At 50.8% G+C, this 24,287-nt stretch overlaps 2 protein-coding genes across 6 annotated transcripts in view; one reads left to right on the top strand and one right to left on the bottom strand.

The window, feature by feature from the left end:
• Nucleotides 1–11,482, top strand: part of SLC4A5 (solute carrier family 4 member 5) — a 68,046-nt gene extending 56,564 nt beyond the window's left edge. For 3 of the 5 annotated variants that reach the window (XM_054000813.1, XM_054000812.1, XM_054000810.1), the window contains 9 exons: nt 1,660–1,773; nt 2,547–2,708; nt 3,713–3,891; nt 4,137–4,209; nt 4,404–4,472; nt 5,117–5,290; nt 6,028–6,189; nt 8,443–8,510; nt 10,986–11,482. In XM_054000813.1, the coding sequence (XP_053856788.1) occupies nt 1,660–1,773; nt 2,547–2,708; nt 3,713–3,891; nt 4,137–4,209; nt 4,404–4,472; nt 5,117–5,290; nt 6,028–6,189; nt 8,443–8,510; nt 10,986–11,151 (1,167 nt within the window). In that variant the 3' untranslated portion in view covers nt 11,152–11,482. Of the gene's footprint in view, nt 1–944; nt 1,059–1,659; nt 1,774–2,546; nt 2,709–3,712; nt 3,892–4,136; nt 4,210–4,403; nt 4,473–5,116; nt 5,291–6,027; nt 6,190–6,600; nt 6,683–8,442; nt 8,511–10,985 lie in introns of all 5 variants that reach the window. The other 2 variants (XM_054000815.1, XM_054000811.1) reach the window with 2 other exon arrangements.
• Nucleotides 11,483–14,090: 2,608 nt separating this feature from the next.
• MTHFD2 (methylenetetrahydrofolate dehydrogenase (NADP+ dependent) 2, methenyltetrahydrofolate cyclohydrolase) lies at nt 14,091–23,669 on the bottom strand. Its single transcript, XM_054000817.1, has 8 exons — nt 23,563–23,669; nt 22,350–22,534; nt 21,525–21,647; nt 20,335–20,487; nt 19,422–19,529; nt 17,452–17,544; nt 16,421–16,546; nt 14,091–15,687 (listed from the first exon to the last, which is right to left on the bottom strand). Exons 1-8 carry the CDS (start codon nt 23,646–23,648, stop codon nt 15,548–15,550), a joined length of 1,014 nt encoding a protein of 337 aa, XP_053856792.1. The 5' UTR covers nt 23,649–23,669; the 3' UTR covers nt 14,091–15,547.
• Between the last annotated feature and the right edge of the window lie 618 nt (nt 23,670–24,287).

Raw genomic sequence — 24,287 nt, 5'->3', positions numbered from 1 at the left:
CCGGGAGGTTTGGGTGGAAGCAAAGAACTCCAGGAACACAAATCCCTGGTTTTAGGAGGACTTGGCCACGATTGGGGTTCTCCCTGAGGTTTTAGGCCCCGATTTTTGGGATTCTGTGAGGTTTTTATGGCATCCTCCTCTCCGAACTGGAGTTGGGTTAATGGGTGGACAATTAATGGAGGGACAATTAATGAACAAGGATTTGTGGGATCATGGATTAGGATTTTGTGGGATCATGGATAAGCAATTTGTAGGATGATGGATGAGGAATTTATGGGATCATGGATGAAGAATTTGTAGGATGATGGATGAGGAATTTGTGGGATCATGGATGAGGAATTTGTGGGATGATGGATGAGGAATTTGTGGGATCATGGATAAGCAATTTGTAGGATGATGGATGAGGAATTTATGGGATCATGGATGAAGAATTTGTAGGATGATGGATGAGGAATTTGTGGGACCATGAATGAGGAATTTGTGGGGTCATGGATGAAGAATTTGTAAGATGATGGATGAGGAATGGGTTGGATGATGGATGAGGAATGGGTGGGATCATGGATATGGAATGGGTGGGATGGTCCCACCCACAGGGAAGTGGTCACCAGCCCAGGGTCCCATGGACATCAGCGACCAGTGGTGCCCAGGGCTCCCTGTCGGGGCCAGCATTAATTAATGTGCTCATTAACGATGGAAACGAAGGGGTCAGGGCACCCTCGGGAGCTTTGCAGGTGACACCAAGGGACAATCCCAGAGGATGGGGATGTCCACAGAGACCTGGACAAGCTCCCTTCCAACCCCATTAATTACCCTTCCCACCCCATTAATCCCTTCCCACCCCATTAATCCCTTTCCAACCCCATTAATTACCCATTCCAACCCCATTAACCCCCTTCCCACTCCGTGAATCCCTTTCCAACCCCGTTTCCCTGTCTTACCTCCAGGTCAGGGCTTTCATTGCTGATTTTTCCAATGTCTTCTCCATCCTGCTCTTCTGTGCCGTGGACGCCTGTTTCGGCCTGGACACCCCCAAACTCCACATCCCCAGTATCATCAAGGTTCGGCCTCCCCTCCTCTCCCACGCTCTTTTTCTAGGTTTTTTTGGGAATCTCACGGCTCCAGGCACCTCCTGAAAAGTTACTTGGTCTTTTCTAACAAGATTCTAATTTTCTGACTTTCTTTCCTCTCTTTTTTTTGTTGTTTTTTCTTCCCTTTTTGTGTGTTTTTCCTCCTTTTTTGTTTGTTTTTGCTCCTTTCTTCCCCTCCCTTTTCTGTTGTTTTCCCTCCTTTTCTTGTAATTTTCCTCCCTTTTTATTGTTTCCCCTCCCTTTTTTGTTGTTTTTCCTCCTTTATTTATTGCTTTTCCTCCTTTTCCCCCTCTCTTTTTTGTTGATTTTTCTCTTTTTCCTCCCCTTTTTTTTGTTTTTCCTCCCTTGTTTTTCCTCCTTTTTTTGTTCTTTCTCTTCTCCTTTTGTTGTTTTTTCCTATTCTTTTTTGTTGTTTTAACTCTTTTTTTGGTCTTCCTCCTCTTTTTTTTTTTTTTTTGTTTTTTTTTTTTTGTTTTCCCTGCTTTTTTTATTGTTTTCCTCCCCTTTTTGCTGTTTTTCCTCCATTTTTTGCCGTTTTCCCTCCCTTTTCTCTCTCCCCTCTGGCTGGCAGCTCCGTAAGCTCATTAGCGACTTCTCAATCTTTATGTCCATTCTAATGTTTGTGGGGCTGGATGTGCTTTTTGGACTCAACACCCCAAAGCTCCAAGTGCCTACCGACTTCAAGGTAAAAAGCCACAACTCCACAAAACCCCATTCCGGAAGGATTTCTCCTCCCCCATCCAGGGGGTGACGTGGGGATCCCAATGGGGACCCCAAATGGAAATCTCAATAAGAATCCCAATGAGGATCCCAATGTGGAACCCAAATGGAAATCCCAATGAGGATCCCAGTCTGGAACCCAAATGGAAATCCCAATGGGGATCCCAGTCTGGAACCCAAATGGAAATCCCAATGGGGATCCCAATGTGGAACCCAAATGGAAATGAGGATCTCAATAGGGATCCCAGTGTGGAACCCAAAGGGGATCCCAATGGGGACCCCAAATGGAAATCCCAGTGAGGACCCCAATGGAAATCCTAGTGATGATCCCAATCAGGATCTCAATGGAAATCCCAATGGGACCCCAATGGGGATCCCAATGTGGAACCCAAATGGAAATCCCAATGGGGATTCCAGTGGGGATCCCAGTGAGGATCCCAATGTGGAATCCAAATGGAAATCCCAATGGGAATTCCAATGGGGATCCCAGTGAGGATTCCAATGGGGAAACCAATGAGGACCCCAATGGGGATCCCAATGGAAACCCCAGTGAGGATCCCAGTGAAGATCCCAATGGAAATCCCAATAAGGATCTGGGGGCGGTTTGGGGCACAGGATTTAGGATGGATCTGGGATGGGGTTGTCCCCAGATGCCACCCCTTGGGTTTTCCTGACCCGTGCTGCGTTCCCGAGGTTCCGAGCCTGTTCCCGAGGTTCCGACCCTGTTGTCCTCCCCAGCCCACGCGCGTGGACCGGGGCTGGTTCGTGTTCCCCTTCGGGAAGAACCCGTGGTGGGTGTACCTGGCCAGCGCCCTGCCCGCCCTGCTGGTCACCATCCTCATCTTCATGGACCAGCAGATCACGGCCGTCATCGTCAACAGGAAGGAGCACAAGCTGCGGGTGAGACCCCTGGGGGATCCCCCAGAGCACCCAGGGCACCCCAGATTTCCCCCACAGCACCCAGGGCACCCCGTGGATCCCCCACAGCCCTCAGGGCACCCCAGGATCCCCCACAGCACACAGGGCACCCCAGATTTCCCCCACAGCCCTCAGGGCACCCCAGGATCCCCCAGAGCACCCAGATTTGGGGTGGGTTTGGGAGTTTGCCCTGGCTCCAGCAGGGGCTGCCCATGGCTTCAGCCAACTGTGGGTTTGGGGTGATGGAGGGCCTGGGGGGTGAAGTTCTGTGGGTAACGGGGTGCAGGGGGATGATACGGAGTGATAGGGGGTGATACAGGGGGATGTGGGGTGATACAGGGGGATGTGGGGTGATTCAGGGTGCCCTATGTCCATGTGGGGCACATCATGGTGACACCGCATGCCCCATGTCCATGTGGGGTACGTCAGGGTAACACCGGGTGTTTTGGGGTGACACCACGTGCCCTATGTCCATGTGGGGCACATCACGGTGACACTGGGTGTTTTGGGGTGACACCAGGTGCCCCATGTCCATGTGGGGTACGTCAGGGTGACACCGGGTGTTTTGGGATGATGTGGGGTGATATGGGGTGACACTGGGTGCCCCACGTCAGTGTGGGACACATCATGGTGACACCGCGTGCCCCATGTCCATGTGGGGTACATCAGGGTGACACCGGGTGTTTTGGGGTGACACCACATGCCCCATGTCCATGTGGGGCACATCAGGGTGACACCGGGTGTTTTGGGATGATGTGGGGTGATATGGGGTGACACTGGGTGCCCCACGTCAGTGTGGGACACATCATGGTGACACCGTGTGCCCCATGTCCATGTGGGGTACGTCAGGGTGACACCGGGTGTTTTGGGGTGACACCAAGTGCCAAGGCCATTCAGGGCACACCCAAGCCCTCCAAGAGGCCTCGGGGGTGCCTGGGGGACACCCCCAGGGCAGAGCCCTCAGAGCCCCCCGTGCTGTGTTGCAGAAGGCAGCCGGGTACCACCTGGACCTCTTCTGGGTGGGCATCCTGATGGCCGTGTGCTCCTTCATGGGGCTGCCCTGGTACGTGGCCGCCACCGTCATCTCCATCGCCCACATCGACAGCCTCAAGATGGAGACCGAGACCAGCGCCCCGGGGGAGCAGCCCCAGTTCCTGGGGGTCAGGTGGGTCCTGGGGGGCCCAGGTGGGTCTGAGAGGTGTCCTGGAGCTGGGGGGACATCCCTGTCCTGGGCCAGGGAGGGATTGTCATGGAGGGGACACCAGGGACAGTGTGGCCAGGGAAGGATTGTCATGGAGGGGACACCAGGGCCAGCAGGGCCAGGGAGGGACCGTCATTCCCATTCCCACTGGAATTCCCGTGGTTCCTCGGCGGTTCCTTGGGCTGAGCCTGCTCCTGTCCTCTCTCCAGGGAGCAGAGGGTGACCGGCATCATCGTCTTCGTGCTGACGGGCATTTCAGTTTTCCTGGCTCCTATCCTGAAGGTAAAACATTCCCATCCACCTTCCCCAAAGAGATTTGGGGACACGGGCATGAAAAGCTGGATCCTGCCCCATCCTGGTGACCTCCAGCCCTGTCCCTGTCCCTGTCCCTGTCCCTGTCCCTGTCCCTGTCCCTGTCCTTGGGGAGGAGCTGCTGCCTCCCCTGGGCTCAGGGCCGTGGTTGTTCCTGTTCCCAGTACATCCCCATGCCGGTGCTCTACGGCGTCTTCCTCTACATGGGCGTGGCGTCGCTGAACGGCATCCAGGTGAGTGCCCTTCCTCATTGGCATCCTCTTCCTCTTCATCCTCTTTGTCCTCCTCGTCCTCATCCTCCTTGTCCTCTGTCCTCCTCATCCTCCTACTCCTCATCCTCTTCGTCCTCATCCTCCTCCCTCCACCTCATCCTCATCCTCCTTCTCCTCATCCTCTTCATCCTCATCCTCCTTGTCCTCCTCATCCTTATTCTCATCCTCCTTCTCATCCTCTTTGTCTTCATCGTCCTCTTCCTCATCCTTCTCGTCCTCCATCCTCCTCATCCTCATCCTTGTCATTCTCCTCGTCCTTGTCCTCCTTCTCCTCTTCCTCGTCCTCCTCGTCCTCCTCCTCACTGGCCACAGACTGTCCCACACTGGCTCCAAAAGGAGGATTTTTACTCCAAAATTTCCACACATGGGACAGCAGATCCCCAAAACCCCCTGAGAAACACCAAAAACCTGGAAATTCCCCATTTTTGGGGGAATAAAAGAGGCTTTTTCTGGGCAGCCGGTGGTGTGGGGCTGAGGATCAACCCCAGGCCTTCCTCCCCTGGTGGTTTTGGGATCACTGAAGCTCTTCCACCATTTTGGGGACTAAAAGAGGTTTTTCTGTGCGGTGGGGCTGAGGATTAACATGGACCTTCCTCCCCGGACAGTTTTGGGAACGTTGCAAGCTCTTCCTGATGCCGGCCAAGCACCAGCCCGACTACGTGTTCCTGCGGCATGTCCCGCTGCGCCGCATCCACCTCTTCACCCTGGTGCAGATCGTCTGCCTGGCCGTGCTCTGGATCCTCAAATCCACCGTGGCTGCCATCATCTTCCCCGTCATGGTAACCCCATCCTCGATCCAGAGGGTTTTTTTGGGATTTAATGAAATTTTTGGCATGGTCCTACCATGGCCATCATCATCTTCCTCATCATGGTGATCCCATCCTTCCCTGGAAGGGTTTTTTGGGATTTTTGACATGGTCCCACCATGGCCATCATCATGTTCCCCGTCATGGTAATCCCATTCTCAATCCAGAGGGTTTTTTTGGGATTTAATGAAATTTTTTATGTGGTCCCACCATGGCCACCATCATCTTCCCCATCATGGTGATCCCATCCGTGATCCAAAGGGTCATCATGGTGATCCCATCCTTCCCTGGAAGGGTTTTTTGGGGTTTTTGGTGTGGTCCCACCATGGCCACCATCATCTTCCCCGTCATGGTGATCCCATCTGTGATCCAAAGGGTTTTTTTTGGGATTTTTGGCATGGTCACCACCATCATTTTCCCCATCATGGTGATCCCATCCTTCCCTGGAAGGGTTTTTTGGGGTTTTTGGTGTGGTCCCACCATGGTTGCCATCATGTTCCCCGTCATGTTAACCCCATCCTCGATCCTGAGGGTTTTTTTGGGATTTAATGGGATTCTTGGCATGGTTCCACCATGGCCACCACCATCCTTCTCCATCACAAGCAATCCCATCCTCGCTCCAGAGGGTTTTTTGGGATTTATTGGATTTTTGGCTTGGTGGTCACCACCAGATCTTGGGTTGAGCTGCCCTTGGACCTCTCCCCTGTCAGATCTTGGCCCTGATCCTGGTCAGGCGGCTCCTGGATTTCGTCTTCTCCCAACACGACCTGGCCTGGATTGACAACATCATCCCCGAGAAGGAGAAGAAGAAGGAGGACGACAAGAAGAAGAAGAAAAAAGGCAACAAAGGCGACAGCAGCAGCGACGAGGAGGTGGGTGCAGGGTCACCGGGAGCTTCCGGGGACATCCCAGACCTGGGGAGGGACAATTCCCACGGAAACCTCCGGGTTTGGGATGAAGGTCTTGGATTCCTGGAGCTGTTCCGGGGCAGGAACAGAAGCGGGTTCTGTGAGTGAGGGGCTCCATCTAGGGGATGTCCCAGAAGCTGGAAGATCACGGCCAAAGAAAGGAAATCCTCTGGGAGAAGAGCCCAAATCTCCCAATTTAGGGCACGGCACCATCGATCAAAGCCTCGGAGCAACTCCTGTCCCAGGATTTGGGAAGAGGAAGGCAAAGCCTCCTCCTCCTCCTCTGGAGGTCTCGGGTCGCTGTGGGAGCTCCAGGCGGTCTCAGAGCCCCCACAGGCGCTGCCTTCAGCAGGAATTTCCCCGTTTCTTCCCCAGTTCCCACCTCCCTCAGTCATTAAGATCCCCATGGAGCCCCTGCCCGCGCAGCCCCGAAACGGGGGCCCCCATTGCCTCAGCCGTAAGTACCGAGCCCAGGAGCCTCTCCTAACCCCTCCCCGGGCTCCGCTCGGCACTAACCCCGCTGGACACGCACCCGACCCCGCCCGGAGCATCGGGATCAGGAAAACCCATCGGGGAAACCCACCGGGATCAGGGAAAACTCACAAGGGAAACCCACCGGGATCAGGGAAACCTACCAGGAGAAACCCCCCAGGGGAAACCCCCTAGGGAAAGCCACCAGGGAAACATACTAGAATCAGGGAAATCCACCAGGATCAGGGAAACCCACCAGAGAAACCCACACAGGGGAAAACCCACCAGGAGAAACACCCCAGGATCAGGGAAATCCACCAGCAGAAACCCATCAGGATCGGGGAAACCCACCAGGGAAACCTACCAGGATCAGGAAAACCCACCAGGAGAAACCCCCCAGGGAAAACCCACCAGGAGAAACCCCCCAGGGAAAACCCACCAGGGAGAAGCCCCCCAGGGAAAACCCACCAGGGAGAAACCCCCCAGGATCAGGGAAACCCCCCAGGATCAGGGAAACCCCCCAGGATCAGGGAAACCCCCCAGGGAAAACCCACCAGGGAAAACCCACCAGGAGAAAGCCACCAAGATCAGGGAAATCCACCAGGGGAAACCCATCAGGATCAGGGAAACCCACCAGGGAAACCTACCAGGATTAGGGAAACCCACCAGGATCAGGGAAACCCACCAGGAAAACCCACCAGGGGAATCCCACCGGAGAAACCCACCAGGGGAAAACCCACCAGGGAAACTCACCAGCTCCAGAGCTGCCGGAGCACCGCTCATCCCAAAGATTGCCAAGATTTCCATAAATCACAAAAAAAAAAAAAAAATCTGGGAATCTCCTGGGTTTTGTCACCCCCGAGCTGGTGCTGATGAGGGTTTGTGAAAATCCTCTGAGTTTGGGATGGTCTGGAGCCCCCAAAAGCTTCTCGTGGTGGAGTTTTATGGTTGGGAAGGAGCAGATTCGGTTCCGCCATCACCAAAAAGACTCAAAATAAATTTGGGGGGGTTCATTCCACGACCCCAGGGAGCTTGAGCTCAGTTTAACCCCTTAACTGCTGCTGGCAGGGCTTTTCCTCACGCTGATCGCCCCCAAAAGCTGCAATTCCCAGGAGTTTTCCTCCTCCTCCCACTGCCCAGAAAGGTGTGATCGGTGATTTTGGCACAGGAATGGTGAAATGATTTTGGGACAGAAAAGGTGGGATTGGTGAATTTGGGCCCAGAAAGGTGGAATTGATGGTTTTGGGAATGAAAGGTGAAATTGATGATTTTGGCCCCAGAAAGGTAGAATTTATTATTTTGGCCCAGGAAAGCTGAAATTGATGATTTTGGCAATGAAAGGTGGGATTGATATTTTGGGACAGAAAAGGTGGGATTGATGAATTTGCCCCAGACAGGTGGGATTGGTGATTTTGGTCCAGAAACATAGAATTTATTATTTTGGGAATGAAAGGTGAAATTGGTGACTTTGGCACCAGAAAGGCAGAATTTATTATTTTGGCCCAGGAAAGGTGGGATCGGTGATTTTGGCCCAGGAAAGATGAAAATGATAATTTTGCCCAAGAAAGGCAGAATTTATTATTTTGGCCCAGGAACGGTGGGATCAATGATTTTGGCAAAGAAAGGTGGGATCGGTGATTTTGGCCCAGGAAAGGTGGGATCGGTGATTTTGGCCCAGGATGCAGCGGGGGCCCAGGGGGATTTTTGGGGTCACCTGGGCAGTGTTTCAGCTGCGTGTCCCCCCAGGAAAGAGGGCCTCCACCTGGAGCTTTGCGTTCTGACTCCTCCCCGAACGGCTCGGACATGGACCGCAGGTACCGGGGACCCCTCCCCATCCCCATCCCCATCCCCATCCCCATCCCTGGGGGAGAATTTTGGGATCCTCCCGGCTGATGCTCCACCACCCCCGAGCAATTCCCAAAAGCACAGGGAAACCTTGGCAGCATCCCTCTGCTTTTGGGGTGGTTTTGTTGTCCCCCACTGTGGGGTTGGAGCTGTAAAAATTCTGCTTTTTTTGGATTTTTCCGACTCTGAATCCTGAATTTCGGGAAGATCTTCTTTGGGAATCTCAGTTTTTATAAGGTCAATTGATAACCTTGAATCTCTAAAGAATAAATTGAATATTGTCCAATTAGAAGAGGTAATTTCCCCCAGGTTTTGCCCCACTGGGGTTGTTCCAATTTTTGGAACCAAAATTTTTGGAATTTTTGGGGTTGTTCATCTTTGCCTTTTGAGTTGTGGTGGAAAACAAAATCATCTTGTCAGGCTTCTCCTTAAGACAAAAGAGAATTCCAGTGTGCATTGGTAGGGTTAATTGATAATTCTAAAATCTGAGAGAAAGGGAATGAAAAATGCCAAAAATATAAGCATGTATGAACAGTCAGCCAAATATGTTAATATGTGAAAAATATATGGGAAAAATCTAGGAAAAATATGTTAAAATGTAGGAAAAAGAGATGAAAAATAGATAGGAATAAACTATGAATATGGGAAAAATATATGTGAAATATATGTTAAAATGTGTATAGGAAATAAAAGGAAAATATGTAGAAAATATCAATAAAAATATATAGAAAATATATGGAAAATATATGGAAAATATATAGGAAATGGAAAATATATAGGAAAATATATAGGAATAATACATGAATTATATAGGAAAAGTATAGGGAAAAAATAGGAAAAATATATGGAAAATATACAGGAAAATATAGAAATAATATATGAAAAATATATATCAAATACATGGAAAATATATTAAAATTATATAGGAATGATATAGGAATATATGAAAATTATATTGGAATAATATATGAATACATGAAAAAATATATTTAACACACATGAAAAAATATGGAAAATATATATAAAATAATAAATATGGAAAATAATAAATATGGAAAATATACAGAAAATATATAGAAAGAATATATTAAAAATATAAAATACATGGAAAATATGTGAAAATTTTATAGGAATAATATATGAATATATGAAAAAATATATGAAATACACATGAAAAATACATGGAAAATACATGAATAATAGATATAAAATACAGGAAAAATATTTGGAAAACATATGGAAAATACATTGAAATAATATATGAAAAATATATATAAAATACATGGACAATATATGGAAAAATATAGAAGTCGTATATTAAATACATGGAGAAGATATGAAAATTCTACAGGAATAATATAGGAATACATGAAAAAATACATGAAATACACATGAAAAATACATGGAAAATATACATGGAAAATATATATGGAAAATAATAAATATTGGAAATATCTGGAAAATATATGGAAAATATATACAAATAATATATTTAAAAATATAAAATACATGGAAAACACATGAAAATTCTATAGGAATAATATATGAATATATGAAAAAAATATTTGAAACACTCATGAAAAATGCATGGAATTATACACAGAAAATATATGGAAAATATACAGAAATAATATATTAAAAATATATATGAAAATTAGAAAATATGACATATGAAAAATATAAAAATTATAAAAATATGGAAATATATGGAAAAAATAGATGAAAATTCTATAGCAATAATATATGAATATGTGAAAATTCTATAGGATTAATATATGAATACATGAAAAAATACATGAAATACACATGAAAAATACATGGAAAATATACATGGAAAATATATATGGAAAATAATAAATATTGAAAATATCTGGAAATTATACGGAAAATATATAGAAATAATATATTAAAAATATATATGAAAATTAGAAAATATGACATATGGAAAAATATGAAAATTATAAAAATATGGAAATATATGGAAAAAATAGATGAAAATTCTATAGCAATAATATATGAGTATGTGAAAATTCTATAGGATTAATATATGAATATATGAAAAAATATATGAAATACACATGAAAAATAGATGAAAATTCTATAGGTATGGATATATGAATACATGAAAAAAATATATGAAACACACATGAAAAATAGATGGGAAATAGATGAAAATTCTATAGGTATGAACATATGAATACATGAAAAATAGATGGGAACTGGATGAAAATTCTATAGGTATGAACATATGAATACATGAAAAATAGATGGGAAATAGATGAAAATGCTATAGGTATGAACATATGAATACATGAAAAATAGATGGGAAATAGATGAAAATGCTATAGGTATGAATATATGAATACATGAAAAATAGATGGGAACTGGATGAAAATTCCATAGGAATAATTAACATATGTATCTATATGACCCTCTGCCCCCAGCATCACCCTCCACCTGAAGATCTCGTGCCCGTCGTCGCCCGCCTTCAGCTACCCCCGCAGCACCGTGTGCGCCGTGCCCCAGGTGAAGATCGAGATGGAGTCGGACTACGAGGACAGCGACGCGGAGAAGGCGCCGCGGGACATGGGCAGCGAGACCACGCTATAGCCCCGCCCAGCAGCCAAACTCGATTTAATTTATATATATATATATATATATGTAAATGGATGTATATGTATGTATAGAGGTAGCGCCGCGGGCACGTGCACGGATAAAGGAATCGGCTTCGCTTCTCTTCGCTGGACGCGGGCGGCCCTGGTGGATTTAGGGTTTGTGCCCCCGTGGATTTAGGGTCTGTGCCCTGGTGGATTTTAAGATCGCACACCCCGGTGGATTTAGGGTCTGAGCCCTGGTGGATTTAGGGCCCTGCACCACGGTGGATTTAGGACTGCGCACGCCCCAGTGGATTTAGGGTCTGTGCCCCGGTGGATTTAGGGCCCTGCACCACGGTGGACTTAGGGTCTGTCCCTGGTGGATTTAGGGCCCTGCACCATGGTGGATTTAGGGCCCCGCGCCCCCATGGATTTAGGGTCTGTGCCCCAATGGATTTTAAGATCGCACACCCCGGTGGATTTAGGGTCTGACCCTGGTGGATTTAGGGCCCTGCACCACGGTGGATTTAGGACCGCGCGCGCCCCAGTGGATTTAGGGTCTGTGCCCCGGAGGATTTAGGGTCGCACACCCCAGTAGATTTTAGGGTCTGAGTCCCCATGGATTTAGGACCCTGCGCCCCAGTTGATTTAGGGTCTGTGCCCCGGTGGATTTAGGGCTGCACACCCCAGTGGATCTAGGGTTGCATGCCCTGGTGGATTTAGGGCCCTGCACCACAGTGGATTTAGGGTTGCACACCCCGGTGGATTTATGGCCCCATGCCCCAGTGGATTTAGGGTCTGAGCCCCCGTGGATTTAGGGCCCTGTACCATGGTGGATTTAGGGCCCCGCATGCTGCAGTTGATTTAGGGTCTGTGCCCCAGTGGATTTCAAGATCACGCACCCCGGTGGATTTAGGGTCTATGCTCCCATGGATTTAGGGCCGCAAACTCCGATGGATTTACAGTCATGCACCCCAGTGGATTTAGGGCCCCGCACCCCGGTGGATTTACAGCCCCACGTACCCCGGTGGATTTAGGGTCTGTGCCCTGGTGGATTTAGGGTCGCACACCCTGGTGGATTTTAGGGTCTGAACCCTGTGGATTTAGGACCCCGTGCCCCAGTGGATTTTAGGGTCTGTGCCCCGGTGGATTTAGGGCCCTGCACCACGGTGGATTTAGGAAATCCCCCAATCCTCAGAGACTCGAAGGCCGTTTCCTCTTTATGGCATTTCTGGTTCTGGCACAGCTCCGGGGACTCGTGGCAGTGCCCGCCATGTCCTGGTAACGCCCAAACCCTGCCCTGGTAACATCCAAACCCTGCTCTGGCAAAGCCCAAACCAAACCCTGCCCTGGCAGTGCCCAAACCCTGCCCTGGTAACATCCAAACCCTGCCCTGGCAGTGCCCGCCGTGCCCTGGTAACATCCAAATCCTGCCCTGGTATTGCCCAAACCCTGCCCTGGTAACATCCAAACCCTGCCCTGGCAGTGCCCAAACCCTCTCCTGGTAACATCCAAACCCTGCCCTGGCAGTGCCCAAACCCTGCCAGGAGCCCCTGGCTCCTCCTGGAGCTCTGGTCCCCTCCCCGTGCCAGCTGCAGCGTGCTCCGGGTAGGTTTAAGGTTAGGTTTAAGGATTTAATCCCGGTTTAATTCTGTTACTCTGCAGCATGCTCCGTGTAGGTTTAAGATTTTAATCCTGGTTTAATTCGCTTTCTCTGCAGCGTACTCGGTGTAGGTTTAAGGATTTAATCCCGGTTTAATTCTGTTTCTCTGCAGCGTGCTCCGGGTAGGTTTCAGGTTAGGTGTAAGGATTTAATCCCGGTTTAATTCTGTTTCTCTGCAGCATGCTCCGGGTAGGTTTCAGGTTAGGTTTAAGGATTTAATCCCGGTTTAATTCCCTCTCTCTGCTGCCCAGGGCTGGGGTTGGCCTTTCTGGGGAGGTTTGGGTTAGTGCCAGGCTCAGCTCAGCTCGGCGCCGCCGCCTGACCCGTTTGTACTTCTCGGTGACAGAACCCAATAAAAACCTCGAAGCACCAGTGTGGGTCTCATCCAAGAACCCCAAAATCAGAAATAATCCTATATAGATCTGTTTTTAAAGTATTAAAAACATATAGATCATTAAGATATATATTAATGTATAATTATATATATAATTACATAAAATTTTTAAAATATATAATTATATATATAAAAATACAAATATTCTTGAATATATAAAATATTTTAAAATATACATTCTATATAAATATAAATTATTTATAATAATTGCATATAATCATGATAAATCAAGATTATGTGAATAAAACCTGCAAGATCATAACAGAGTATATATTTATATATTATATATAATATATATATATATTTATATATATATATATATAATATATATTATAATTACCTATAACGTAATAATGATAAATCATGATTATATGAATAAAACCTCCAGGAACATCATAAAATATATATTTATATATAGAAATATATATATATAATTATTATATATAATATAACCATGATAAATCATAATTATATGAATAAAACCTCCAAGATCATGATAGAATATATATTTATGTTTATATATTATATATAGAGTAATTATATACAATTATGATAAATCATGATTTTATGACTAAAACCTCCAAGATCAAAATATAATATATATTTATATATATGATAATTATATATAATTATGATAAATCATGATTATATGACCAAAACCTCCAAGATCATAATAAAAATATATATTTAAATATATATATTTATATATTTATTTATATAATAATATTATATATATTTATACAAATATATTTATACAGCTTTAAAAGTGAGCTTTAAAAGCGACCTTTAAAACCCAGCTTTAAAACCCAGCTTCAAAACCAAGCTTTAAAACCCAGCTTTAAAAGCGAGCCCTGCTCCTTTCCCAGGACGGCTCAAGAATCATTCCAGGGCACAAACAGGAATTTATTTATTTTTATTTATTTTATTTGGGTTTTTTGCTTTATTCAGGCAGCCTGCGCTACTCCCCGGGTACTCCCACTTTACACACGGCTCAGCAAAGCTCCCCCCACCCCCAGGGCTTCTTTGGACACAAAAAAAAGCTTTTACAAAATTCCTCACCTGTTCAAAGAGCAAGAAAAGCCCGGCCTAGCTGAACTCCTGCACAGGCCCAGGACTAAAGTATGGCTTTGATTTTTAGTTTTAGGTTTGTTTGTTTTTTTTTTTTTTTTCAAGTAATTTCTCTAGAGAAGAGTTTAAACTAAAATCCAGCACTGAGGGGGAACTGGGAGTGCCAGGCTTTGGGAATTCCATCAATCCCAGCTGAAACACAAAGCTGAGTTTGGATAATCCTGGTTCAAACAAAAACCAGGAGTTTGGGTACAAAGCAGGAGGAGTGTGGATAATCCCAGCTGAAACACAAAGCTGAGTTTGGATAATCCCAACTCAAACAAAAACCAGGAGTTTGGGTACAAAGCAGGAGGAGTGTGGATAATCCCAGCTCAAACACAAAGCTGAGTTTGGATAATTCCAGCTCAAACAAAAACCAGGAGTTTGGGTACAAAGCAGGAGGAGTGTGGATAATCCCAGCCCAAAACCAAAGCTGAGTTTGGATAATTCCAGCTCAAAAAAAAAGCAGGAGTGTGGGTAATCCCAGCTCAAACACCAAGCAGGAGGAGTGTGGATAATCCCAGCCCAAAACCAAAGCTGAGTTTGGATAATTCCAGCTCAAAAAAAAAGCAGGAGCGTGGATAATCCCAGCTCAAACACCAAGCAGGAGGAGTGTGGATAATCCCAGCCCAAAAACAAGGCAGGAGCATGGATAATCCCAGCTCAAAGACAAAGCAGGAGGAGTTTGGGTAATCCCAGCTCAAAAACAAAGCTGAGTTTGGATAATCCCAGCTCAAAGACAAAGCAGGAGTTTGGGTAATCCCAGCCCAAAACCAGAGCTGAGTTTGGATAATCCCAGCTCAAACACCAAGCAGAAGGAGTTTGGGTAATCCCAGCTCAGCCAAGCCTCCAATAAATACCTGTGACCTCAGATGGGGACAAGCCCCACATGTGAGACAATAAATAACAAATACGGCATTTTCTCTCGGTCAGAATGGCGTGCTTAGGCCTGGCTCTGAGGGGCCTCTTGTTAAACCCAGCTCTGAGGGACCCCTCATTAAGCCTGGCTCCAAGGGTCTCTTGCCAGGCCTAGCTCCAAGGGCCCCCCCATTAAGCCTGGCTCTGAGGGGCCCCTTGCTAGGCCTGGTTCTGAGGGCCCCTCATTAAACCCAGCTCCAAGGAACCCCTCGTTAAGTCCAGCTCTGTTTAGAGCCTGGTTTCAGCAGTTTCTTGTCAGCGATGATGGTGTTCAGAGGGACCCCTCGCTAGGCCTGGCTCTGAGGGGCCCCCCGTTAAGCCTGGCTCTGTTTAGGCAGGCAGAGCCTCGAGCTCCTGTGGTTTCAGCAGTTTTTTGGCAGCGATGATGGTGTTCTTCATCAGCATGGCCACCGTCATGGGCCCCACGCCGCCGGGTACCGGCGTGATGTAGCTCGCCTTCTTCCTCACCCCTGAGGGGAAAAGCTCGGCTTAAGGGCCGGGCGAGGCCACCCGGCCTAAAGCCACGCAGGTTCTGTCGGGATTAAGGCTTTAGGAACAGGGCCGGGTGTTTTTTCCCTGTTGGACAGTGGGGCAAGGTCCAGCCTGGGTGTGAAGGCCAAGGTGGGAAAAGACACCAAGCCAGGCCTAAAAATGCCAAGCAAGGCCTGGAAGCACAAAGGTCCAAAACAGCAAAAATCAGGCCTAAAAGTGCCAAAAAGCTGGGCCTCAGAGCCCCAGAAAGTCAGGCCTAAAAGCACCAAAAAGTCGGGCCCAAAAGCACCAAGCAAGGCCTGGAAGCACAAGGGTCCAAAACAGCAAAAAGCCAGGCCATAAAGTACCAAAAAGCTGGGCCTAAAAGCACAAGTAGTAAGGCCTAAAAGCACAAAAAGTCAGACCTGGGAGCCCCAAAAAGCCAGGCCCAAAAGCGCCAAGCCAGGCCTAAAAGTACAAAGATCTGTGAGCGCCAAAAAAACAGGCCCAAAAGCACCAAAAAGCTGGGCCAGAAAGCATCAGGGCCTAAAAGCCAGGCCTAAAACCTGATTTTTAGCACAGAAACGCTAAATCCAAGCCCAGGACTGGAGCAGGGGCAGACGGACACGGATGCGTCCTGAGCGCGGTGACACAAACCAGGCTTTGTCCCCTCCTCGGTGCCCACAAAAGCTGATTCTGAGCCTAAAGAGATGATCCTGAGCCTGTCCTCACCTTCAAAATCCACGTCCCCGACCAGCCTGGGCTGGGCCGTGAGCGGGTCCTGCACCCGGGTGATGCCCACGTCGATCACCGCCGCGCCCTCCTTGATCATGTCGGCCGTGATCAGGTTGGGGATGCCTGGAGAACGCAGCCACAGCTCAGAGGGGCTCCAAGGCCCTGATCCTCCTGATCCCAACGTTCCCAGGATGTCCCGACCCACCCGGGCTTTAGGAATTTTAATGCTTTTTTCCAAGTTAAACCACCCTAAGGAATGTAAATCTATCCCACTCATGCCAGTTCCCAGGATGTCCCGACCCACCTGGGCTTTCCTGCTTCCCAAAAATTATTGGATTCAGGAATTTTAAGGGTTTTTTCCAAGCTAAACCATCCTAAGAAATGCAAATCTATCCCCCGATCCCAGTTCCCAGGATGTTCCAACCCACCTGGGCTTTCCTGCTTCCCAAAATTATTGGATTCGGGAATTTTAAGGGTTTTTTCTAACCTAAGAAATGCATCCTAAGAAATGCAAATCTACCCCCTGATCCTCCTCATCCCAACATTCCCAGGATGTCCCGATCCATCTGGGCTTTGCTGCTTCCCAAAAATTACTGGATTCGGGAATTTTAAGGGTTTTTTCAAACCTAAACCATCCTAAGAAATGTAAATCTACCTCCTCATCTCCTGCCAGGGATGCCAGGGTGGGATTTTGGGGTGTCCATGCAGGGCTCCCAGGGTGGGATTTTGGGGTGTCTGTGCAGGGTTGCCAGGGTGGATTTTGGGGTGTTTGTGCAGGGTTGCCAGGCTGGGATTTTGGGGTGCCTGTACAGAGCCAGGAGCTGCACCCACAACCCTGCTGGCTTCCCTCCCACCCCACCCCACGACTCCCCAGGTGCGTTTGGGGCGTTCCCAAGGCAGAACCCCCCAAAAAAACCGCAGCTTTTGTGCCTCAAGCACGGGAACCCCCAGCCCCGGGAGCCCCCCCAGGATGTTCCAGGACGAGGATTCCCAGCAGGAGCAGCCCCCAGGCCCGGCCAGCCCCCGACCTGCGGCTGCCACCACGATGTCGGCGCGGATGGTGTGCTGCTTCAGCTGCTCCTTGGGCGTGTAGCGGTGCGAGATCGTCACCGTGGCGTCACCTGCGGGGACAAGGAGGAGGCCACCGAGGGGTCACTCCTGGAGCCAGCTCTTCCAGGGAGCCACCGCACCCCGAGATGGCTCAGCCGGCCCAAACGGCATCAACGGAGCAAGATGGCTTCTGAGGGAGTGATGGAAACAGGAAAAGTTCTAATAAAAGGCAGAAGAACGAAGTTCTTACAGAGAAAAACTGAGCTGAGGGCAAGAGGTTTTTTTGTTCTTGCTAAAACACCCCACAAAAGCGATTATTTCTTTTGTTCTCTTCTTTTTCTAGTGAATTACCCAGGCAGGACCTCTTGGCCTCTGTCCAATCGACAGCGCCAGGTTGGAGGTGAAGCCCCAAAGGTCCCATGAGGTGTCTTTGTACTTAATTTGGGAGAGAAACTTGTGGGCTTTTTGCCTTTTTAAGGAGACAAAGGATAATTTGGTCACTCCATCAACAAGGGGCACGTTCCTACAGGCCAGGAATTCACAGCTCCCAGCACCCAAACCCAGCCACTCCTCTGCTTCTTCACCTCCAAGGCCACCCACCCCCCTGTGCTCCTCAGGAACATCAGAGCCTGCTGGTGAGCCCCAAAATCAGCCTCTGGAGGGACAGGCAGGGATTGGGGGTGGAACAGGACAAGGGGCTGCTGAAGGTTTTCATCCCAGTTTAATTCTGTTACTCTGCAGTGTGCTCTGGGGTAGGTTCAAGTTTTAATCCTGGTTTAATTCCCTTTCTCTGCAGCGTGCTCCGGGTGGAGCCATGCTGAAGGAGGCTCAGGGGTGGAACAGGACAAGGAGCTGCTGAAGGTTTTAATCCCAGTTTAATTCTGTTACTCTGCAGCGTGCTCCGGGTGGGTTTAAGATTTAATCCTGGTTTAATTCCCTTTCTCTGCAGCATGCTCCGGGTGGAGCCATGTTGAAGGAGGCTCAGGGGTGGAAGAGGACAAGGAGCTGCTGAAGGAGGCTCAGGGGGGACCTTCTGGCTCTCCACAACTCCGTGGTGACCCAGCCAGGGCAGGGTCAGGCTCTGCTCCCAGGAGACAAAACAGCCCCAGGAGAGGTTTAGGATTGGATATTGGGAAAAAATTCATCATGGGATTATGTAAAATAGGAACAGGGACAGGATGGGACAAAGCAGCCTCAAGCTGTGCCAGGGAGGTTTAGGGCTGGATATCAGGAAAAAAATCATCATGGAATTACGTAAAATAGCAACAGGGACAGGATGAGATAAAACAGCCTCTGGAGAGGTTTAAGGTTGGATATCAGGAAAAAATTCCTCATGGAGAGGTTGTAAAATATTGGAAGAGGCCACCCAGGGAAAGGAGGGAGCCCCCCCCCCCCGGAAGTGCTCAGATCAGGTGTGGATGTGGCACTTGAGGCCGTGGTGACCATGGCGGTGGATGGTCACTTCATCACCCTGGAGACCTTTCCAAACCTGAACAAGTCTGGGATTCCAAGACTGTCGCCCTGTTCTTTTCAGGGTTTTAAAGCTCTTTCAAAAGTTTTCCATACCTTCTAATGTTTACATATTTCTACTGCAGTTTCACACACTGTTCATATAAATAATGGTCGTTTTACATTCCTCTTTGCAAGTGGAAAAAATTAATAAACTGTTCGTTTAACCAGTGTGGTTGGAGAGGTGGCAGTTTCACCCTCCAATCCACTGCCACTTTTGCTACTGTAAATATTTGAGTCAGAAAATAAAATCCCTCTTGGAGTTCTTTTCTTTTCCCTTTTTACATCTAGCAGCCATATAGAAGTTATTTCATATCACAGTGTAACACAAGGCCACGCTGAGGATTATTTCTCCCAGCTCCCTGGCCCTGCTGGGAGTGCTTTAGGAGGTTTAGGGGAGGGTTTTGGGGTCTCTCCCTGAGGTCCCCCCCCGTCCTACCTCCGGGGCGCTCGTGGCGGCCGTCGGTGTGCAGCAGCATGGCGATGGGCATGCCCACGTTCTTGGACCTGCCCGCCACCACCACGTTCCTGCCCAGCGTGGGGATTCCTGCAGGGGACACAGCACAGCCTCACACGCTGGCCTGGCCTGGGAGGGCTGATCCAACCGGGGGGACCAGCACGGGCACCCCAAAATCCCAGCCTGGGCATCCCTGGGAGCCCTGCACAGACACCCCAAAATCCCAGCCTGGGCCCTGCACAGACACCCCAAAATCCCAGCCTGGGCATCCCTGCACAGACACCCCAAAATCCCACCCTGGGTGCCCTGCACAGACACCCCAAAATCCCACCCCAGGCCCTGCACAGACACCCCAAAATCCCACCCTGGCATCCCTCAGCCACTCCTCGTGTGGCCCCTCCAGACCCTTCCCCACCCTCATGCCCCTCCTTTGGGCACTCTCCAATCATTTATTGTCTTTTTTACACCGTGTCACCCAAATCTGGTGAGTTTTGAGCTGAGGCCAGCCCAGCCCAGAGCAGAGCAGGACAATCCCTGCCTGGCCCTGGTGTCCCCTCCAGGACAGGACAATCCCTGCCTGGCCATGCTGTCCCTGGTGTCCTTCAATCCAAGCTGGAACTCCAGAATCACCAAATCTCCAGCTCCCACCCAAGCTGGAATTTCCAGAAATCCCCAAAAGCTGCAGAAGCAGCAGCTCTCACCCAAGCTGGAATTTCCAGAATCACCAAAATCTGCAGCAGCAGCTCCCACTTGAGCTGGGATTCCCAGAAATCCCCAAAAGCTGCAGCAGCAGCTCCCACCTCAGCAGGAACTCCCAGAATCACCAGACCACCAGCTCTCACCTCAGCAGGAATCCCCAGAAATCCCCAAAAGCTGCAGCAGCAGGAGCTCTCACCCGTTCTCTGGATGATCTCCCAGACACCCCGGGGCGTGGCAGGCAGCATGGAGTCCTGGTCCAGGCACATCCTGCCCACGTTGAGCACGTGGAACCCGTCCACGTCCTTGTGTGGGCTCACGGCGTTGCAGACCCGGCGCTCGTCGATGTGCTCTGCAGAGGGCAGGGCTCAGGGAGCAGGCACACAGCTGGGCTGTGCCGCCAGCTGTGCTGCCAGCTGTGCCCGTGAGCCCGAGTCCTGGCATGGAGCTCTGACCCCAAACTGGAGCTGTGACTCTGAGCCTTGAGCTGGAATTGTCACCCCAAGCCTTGAGCTGGAATTGTCACCCCAAACTGGACATGTGACCCTGAGCCCTGAGTTGGAATTGCAACCCTGAGTTGGAATTATGATCCCAAGCACTGAGCTCTGATCCTGAGCCTTGAGCTGGAATTGTGATCCCAAACTGGAATCGTGACCCCAAACTGGAATTGTGATCCTGAACCCTGACCTGGAATTGCAACCCTAAACTGGAGCTCTAACCCAAATTCTTGAGCTGGAATTGGGACCCCAAACTGGAGCTCTGACCCCAAGCCTTGAGCTGGAATTGTCACCCCAAACTGGAGCTGTGATCCTGAACCCTGAGCTGCAATTATCACCCCAAACTGGAGCTGTGACCCTGAACCCTGAGCTGCAATTGTCACCCCAAACTGGAGCTGTGACCCTGAACCCTGAGCTGCAATTGTCACCCCAAACTGGAGCTGTGACCCTGAACCCTGAGCTGCAATTGTCACCCCAAACTGGAGCTCTGACCCTGAACCCTGAGCTGGAATTGGGACCCCAAACTGGAGCTGTGACCCTGAGCTGGAATTATGACCCTGAGCCCGAGCTGTGCCCCTGGAGCCCCTTCAGGGGCCTGGCCCTCCCCAGCAGTCCCAGTTGCAGGCTGGCAGCTCCCAGCACAGGGCACTGGGAGCACCATGCAGGGCCAGCCCTGCTCACACTGAGGCCATTTTCAGGCAGCCCAAGGCCACGCACGCCCAGCTCGGGAAGCTGATACTCCCACCCAGGAATAGATGCCAGGCCCAGAGGCTGAGCCCTGCAGCAGCTGCTGCTGAGGGGGAGGATCAGGGCAGGATTCCCCCCGTACTGCCCCATCCTGCAGCCCTTGGAAGCGTTCTGGGAATGCAGGAGGGGGAGCTGAGCTGCTCACCAGGCAGGGGAAGCTGCACCAGGAGCCCGTCCACGGCCGTGTCGCTGTTGAGTTTGGCAATCAGCTCCAGCAGCTCCTCCTCGGTGATGGAGGCTGGCCTGAGGATGGTCTCGCTGCTGATCCCTGGAATCACCAAATCCACGGAGTCAGTGAGGCACAAAAGAGAGATTTTCCCAGAGTTTGTGGATTTAAACTGCCCCATTTCACTGCCTGGCTAAATCTGGGAGGTGCACACTAAGGATGGAAGGGTTTGTGCAGCTCCCAGGCTGGAGAGACCTTCACAAGCCTTGGGATTTGTTGTTGAGGATGATTTTATGGGGCTGGTGGCCTGGGAAAGGGGGTTTGGGACCCTGCCAGAGCAGGGAGAAACCCAAGCAAAGGCTGCTGCCATGAAAATAAAACCACATGGCCTGAGAGGACTCTCTGGACACAATAAAAAAGGGATGTTTGCCTCAAAATCTCAGCTCCAGCTGTTGAGACCGAGGTTAAATGACATCATTTATTGCAGGACCTTGGACTGCAGGATGGAGCCAGAGGGCAGCGAGGCTGCTGAACAGGGGCTGCATCCCAGGCAGATGGGGAAAGGAAGCCAAAAATCCCCTCCTGTGCTTTTCATGGCTCTGGGAAAGCTGACAAACGCCAATCCTGCCCCGAAGGATCCGACTGATCGCATCCAACACACCTCAGTACAACTGGGCAGCCATGAGAACCCAAATTTCAAGTGAAGCTGAAAAACCAGCAGGTGGGTGCATCCCAAAAAAAGCTTCCAGCATCGAGGATTCCCAACCAAACAGCGTTTTTAGGGCAGGAAAACCCCCCACTCACCCACATCAGCCGCTGCTTTGGTTTTGTTGAGGACGTAGGAGTGGCTGGCCGGGTTCTCCCCCACCAGCACCACGCTCAGGTGGGGCCTCCTGTTGCCGGCAGCCACCCACTGCTGCACCTCGTGCCGCGCTTCCTGCCGGATCTGCCGCGCCAGCTTCCTCCCCGAGATCACCACGGCGTCCCCCCTGCAGCACAAAAAGGCTCAGCACGGCCTCGGGCCCGCAGCTGCCAGCCCCGGGCAGGATGGAGCAGGAAACCAGGGGGAAAAGGCTCCGGCCCTGGTGCTTTGTCAGGGCCTTTGGCACCTCTGTGCTCGCTCCTGCCCAGCTGAACGTGTTAGGCTCGGTTCCAGCATCAAAGCTGGGACCAAATGGGGCAGAATCGGAATATCCCGAGCTGGAAGGGACCCACTAGGATCAGTGATTACACCTCAAAATCCCACCCTGTGCAAGCCCGGGAATGTTGTGCAAACACTGTTTGGAGCAGGGTGGGATGCTCGGGGGTCTCTGTCCCTGTCACACAGGGAGTGCTCAGGGGTCTTTGTCGCTGTCACACCAGGGAATGGTCGGGGGTCTCTGTCCTCGTCACACCAGGGAATGGTCGGGGGTCTCTGTCCCTGTCACACCAGGGAATGGTCAGCGGTCTCTGTCCCTGTCACACCAGGGAGTGCTCGGGGGTCTCTGTCCCTGTCACACCAGGGAATGCTCAGGGAGGTCTCTGTCCCCATCACCTCAGTGCTCAGGGAGTGCTCAGGGTGGTCTCTGTCCCCCTGATACCAAGGAATAATCAAGAAAAGGAAGGGTGGTGGTGGTCTCCTTTCTCACTCAGGGGGTTTCTGTCCCTCTCACTCTGGGGGATGCCCGGGGGTGTCTCCATCCCCCTCACCCGGGGCTGTCTCCGTCCCCCTCACGCCGGGGCTCCAGGGTCGCTCCCGCTCCCTCCCGCCCGTGCCGGGGCAGCCCCGCACTCCCACGCAAGGCGGCCGCGGGATTTCATCAGCCTGCAGCGCCCGCCGCGACCGCTAGGGGCCCGCCCGCCGCCCCCGGAGCCGCCGGGACCAAACGGGCCGCGACCCCGGCCCGGGGACCGCCCGAACCGGGCCGGGCCTCGCCCCGCACAGCACTCAGCGCGCCGGGCCCGGGCGGAGCGCGGCGGGCGCTGCTCCCACCTCCCTCTCAAGCATCCCCGCACATCCCCGGTGTCCCGGCCGTACCGGGCGGCGCTGAGGTGCAGGCGGCGGGCGCGGGGCTCCAGCGCGGCGCGGCTGAGGGCGCTGAGGGGCCGGAGCGCGGTGGCCATGGCGCGGCTGAGCCTGACAGGCGGCGGGAACGGCACTGAGGGCAGCGCGGCTTCCGGCTCCTTATATAGCCGGCAAGCCCCGCCCCCACGGCGGTAGCCAATGGGGTTCAGCCCAAAGGCGATTCATTCGGGTTTCACCTTCGGCGGCGGGAGAACCGCCGGGACCGGAATCTGGGAGCGATCCCGGCAGCTCCAAACGGAGCGGAAAATAACATAAACACCGTGAGATCGGTGGGTTTGGATATCTAGTGTCACCGCGCACGGGTCCGGCAGTGGGCACAGGGTGGGTGGGTGAGAGGCTGGAGTGAGCCCAAAGGTGCCCTGGGCTGAGCCCCAGCGCGGGCGGGTCCCGGCAGGAGCCGCCACCGCTCCCTCAGCGCAGCCCGGCCCGGCTCGGCTCGATCCGCTCCCTCCGCCCTTCCCGCTGCCCTCAGTCCGCTCCCTCATTCCTTCCCGCTCCCTCAGTAAGTTCCCTCAGCCCTCTCCGCTTCCCTCAGTCCGTTTCCTCAGCCATTCCCGCTCCCTCACTCCGTTCCTGTCCCCTCAGCCCTCTCCGCTCCCCCACTCCGTTCCCGTTCCCTCAGCCCTCTCCGCTCCCCGATCCCTCTCCCGTCCTTCTCCCTCAGCCCGTTTCTGCTC

The sequence above is a fragment of the Vidua macroura genome, chromosome 28 (genome assembly GCF_024509145.1).
Source record: "Vidua macroura isolate BioBank_ID:100142 chromosome 28, ASM2450914v1, whole genome shotgun sequence".
Classification (NCBI taxonomy): Eukaryota; Metazoa; Chordata; class Aves; order Passeriformes; family Viduidae; genus Vidua; species Vidua macroura.
This window is presented reverse-complemented; position numbering and strand designations above follow the sequence as displayed.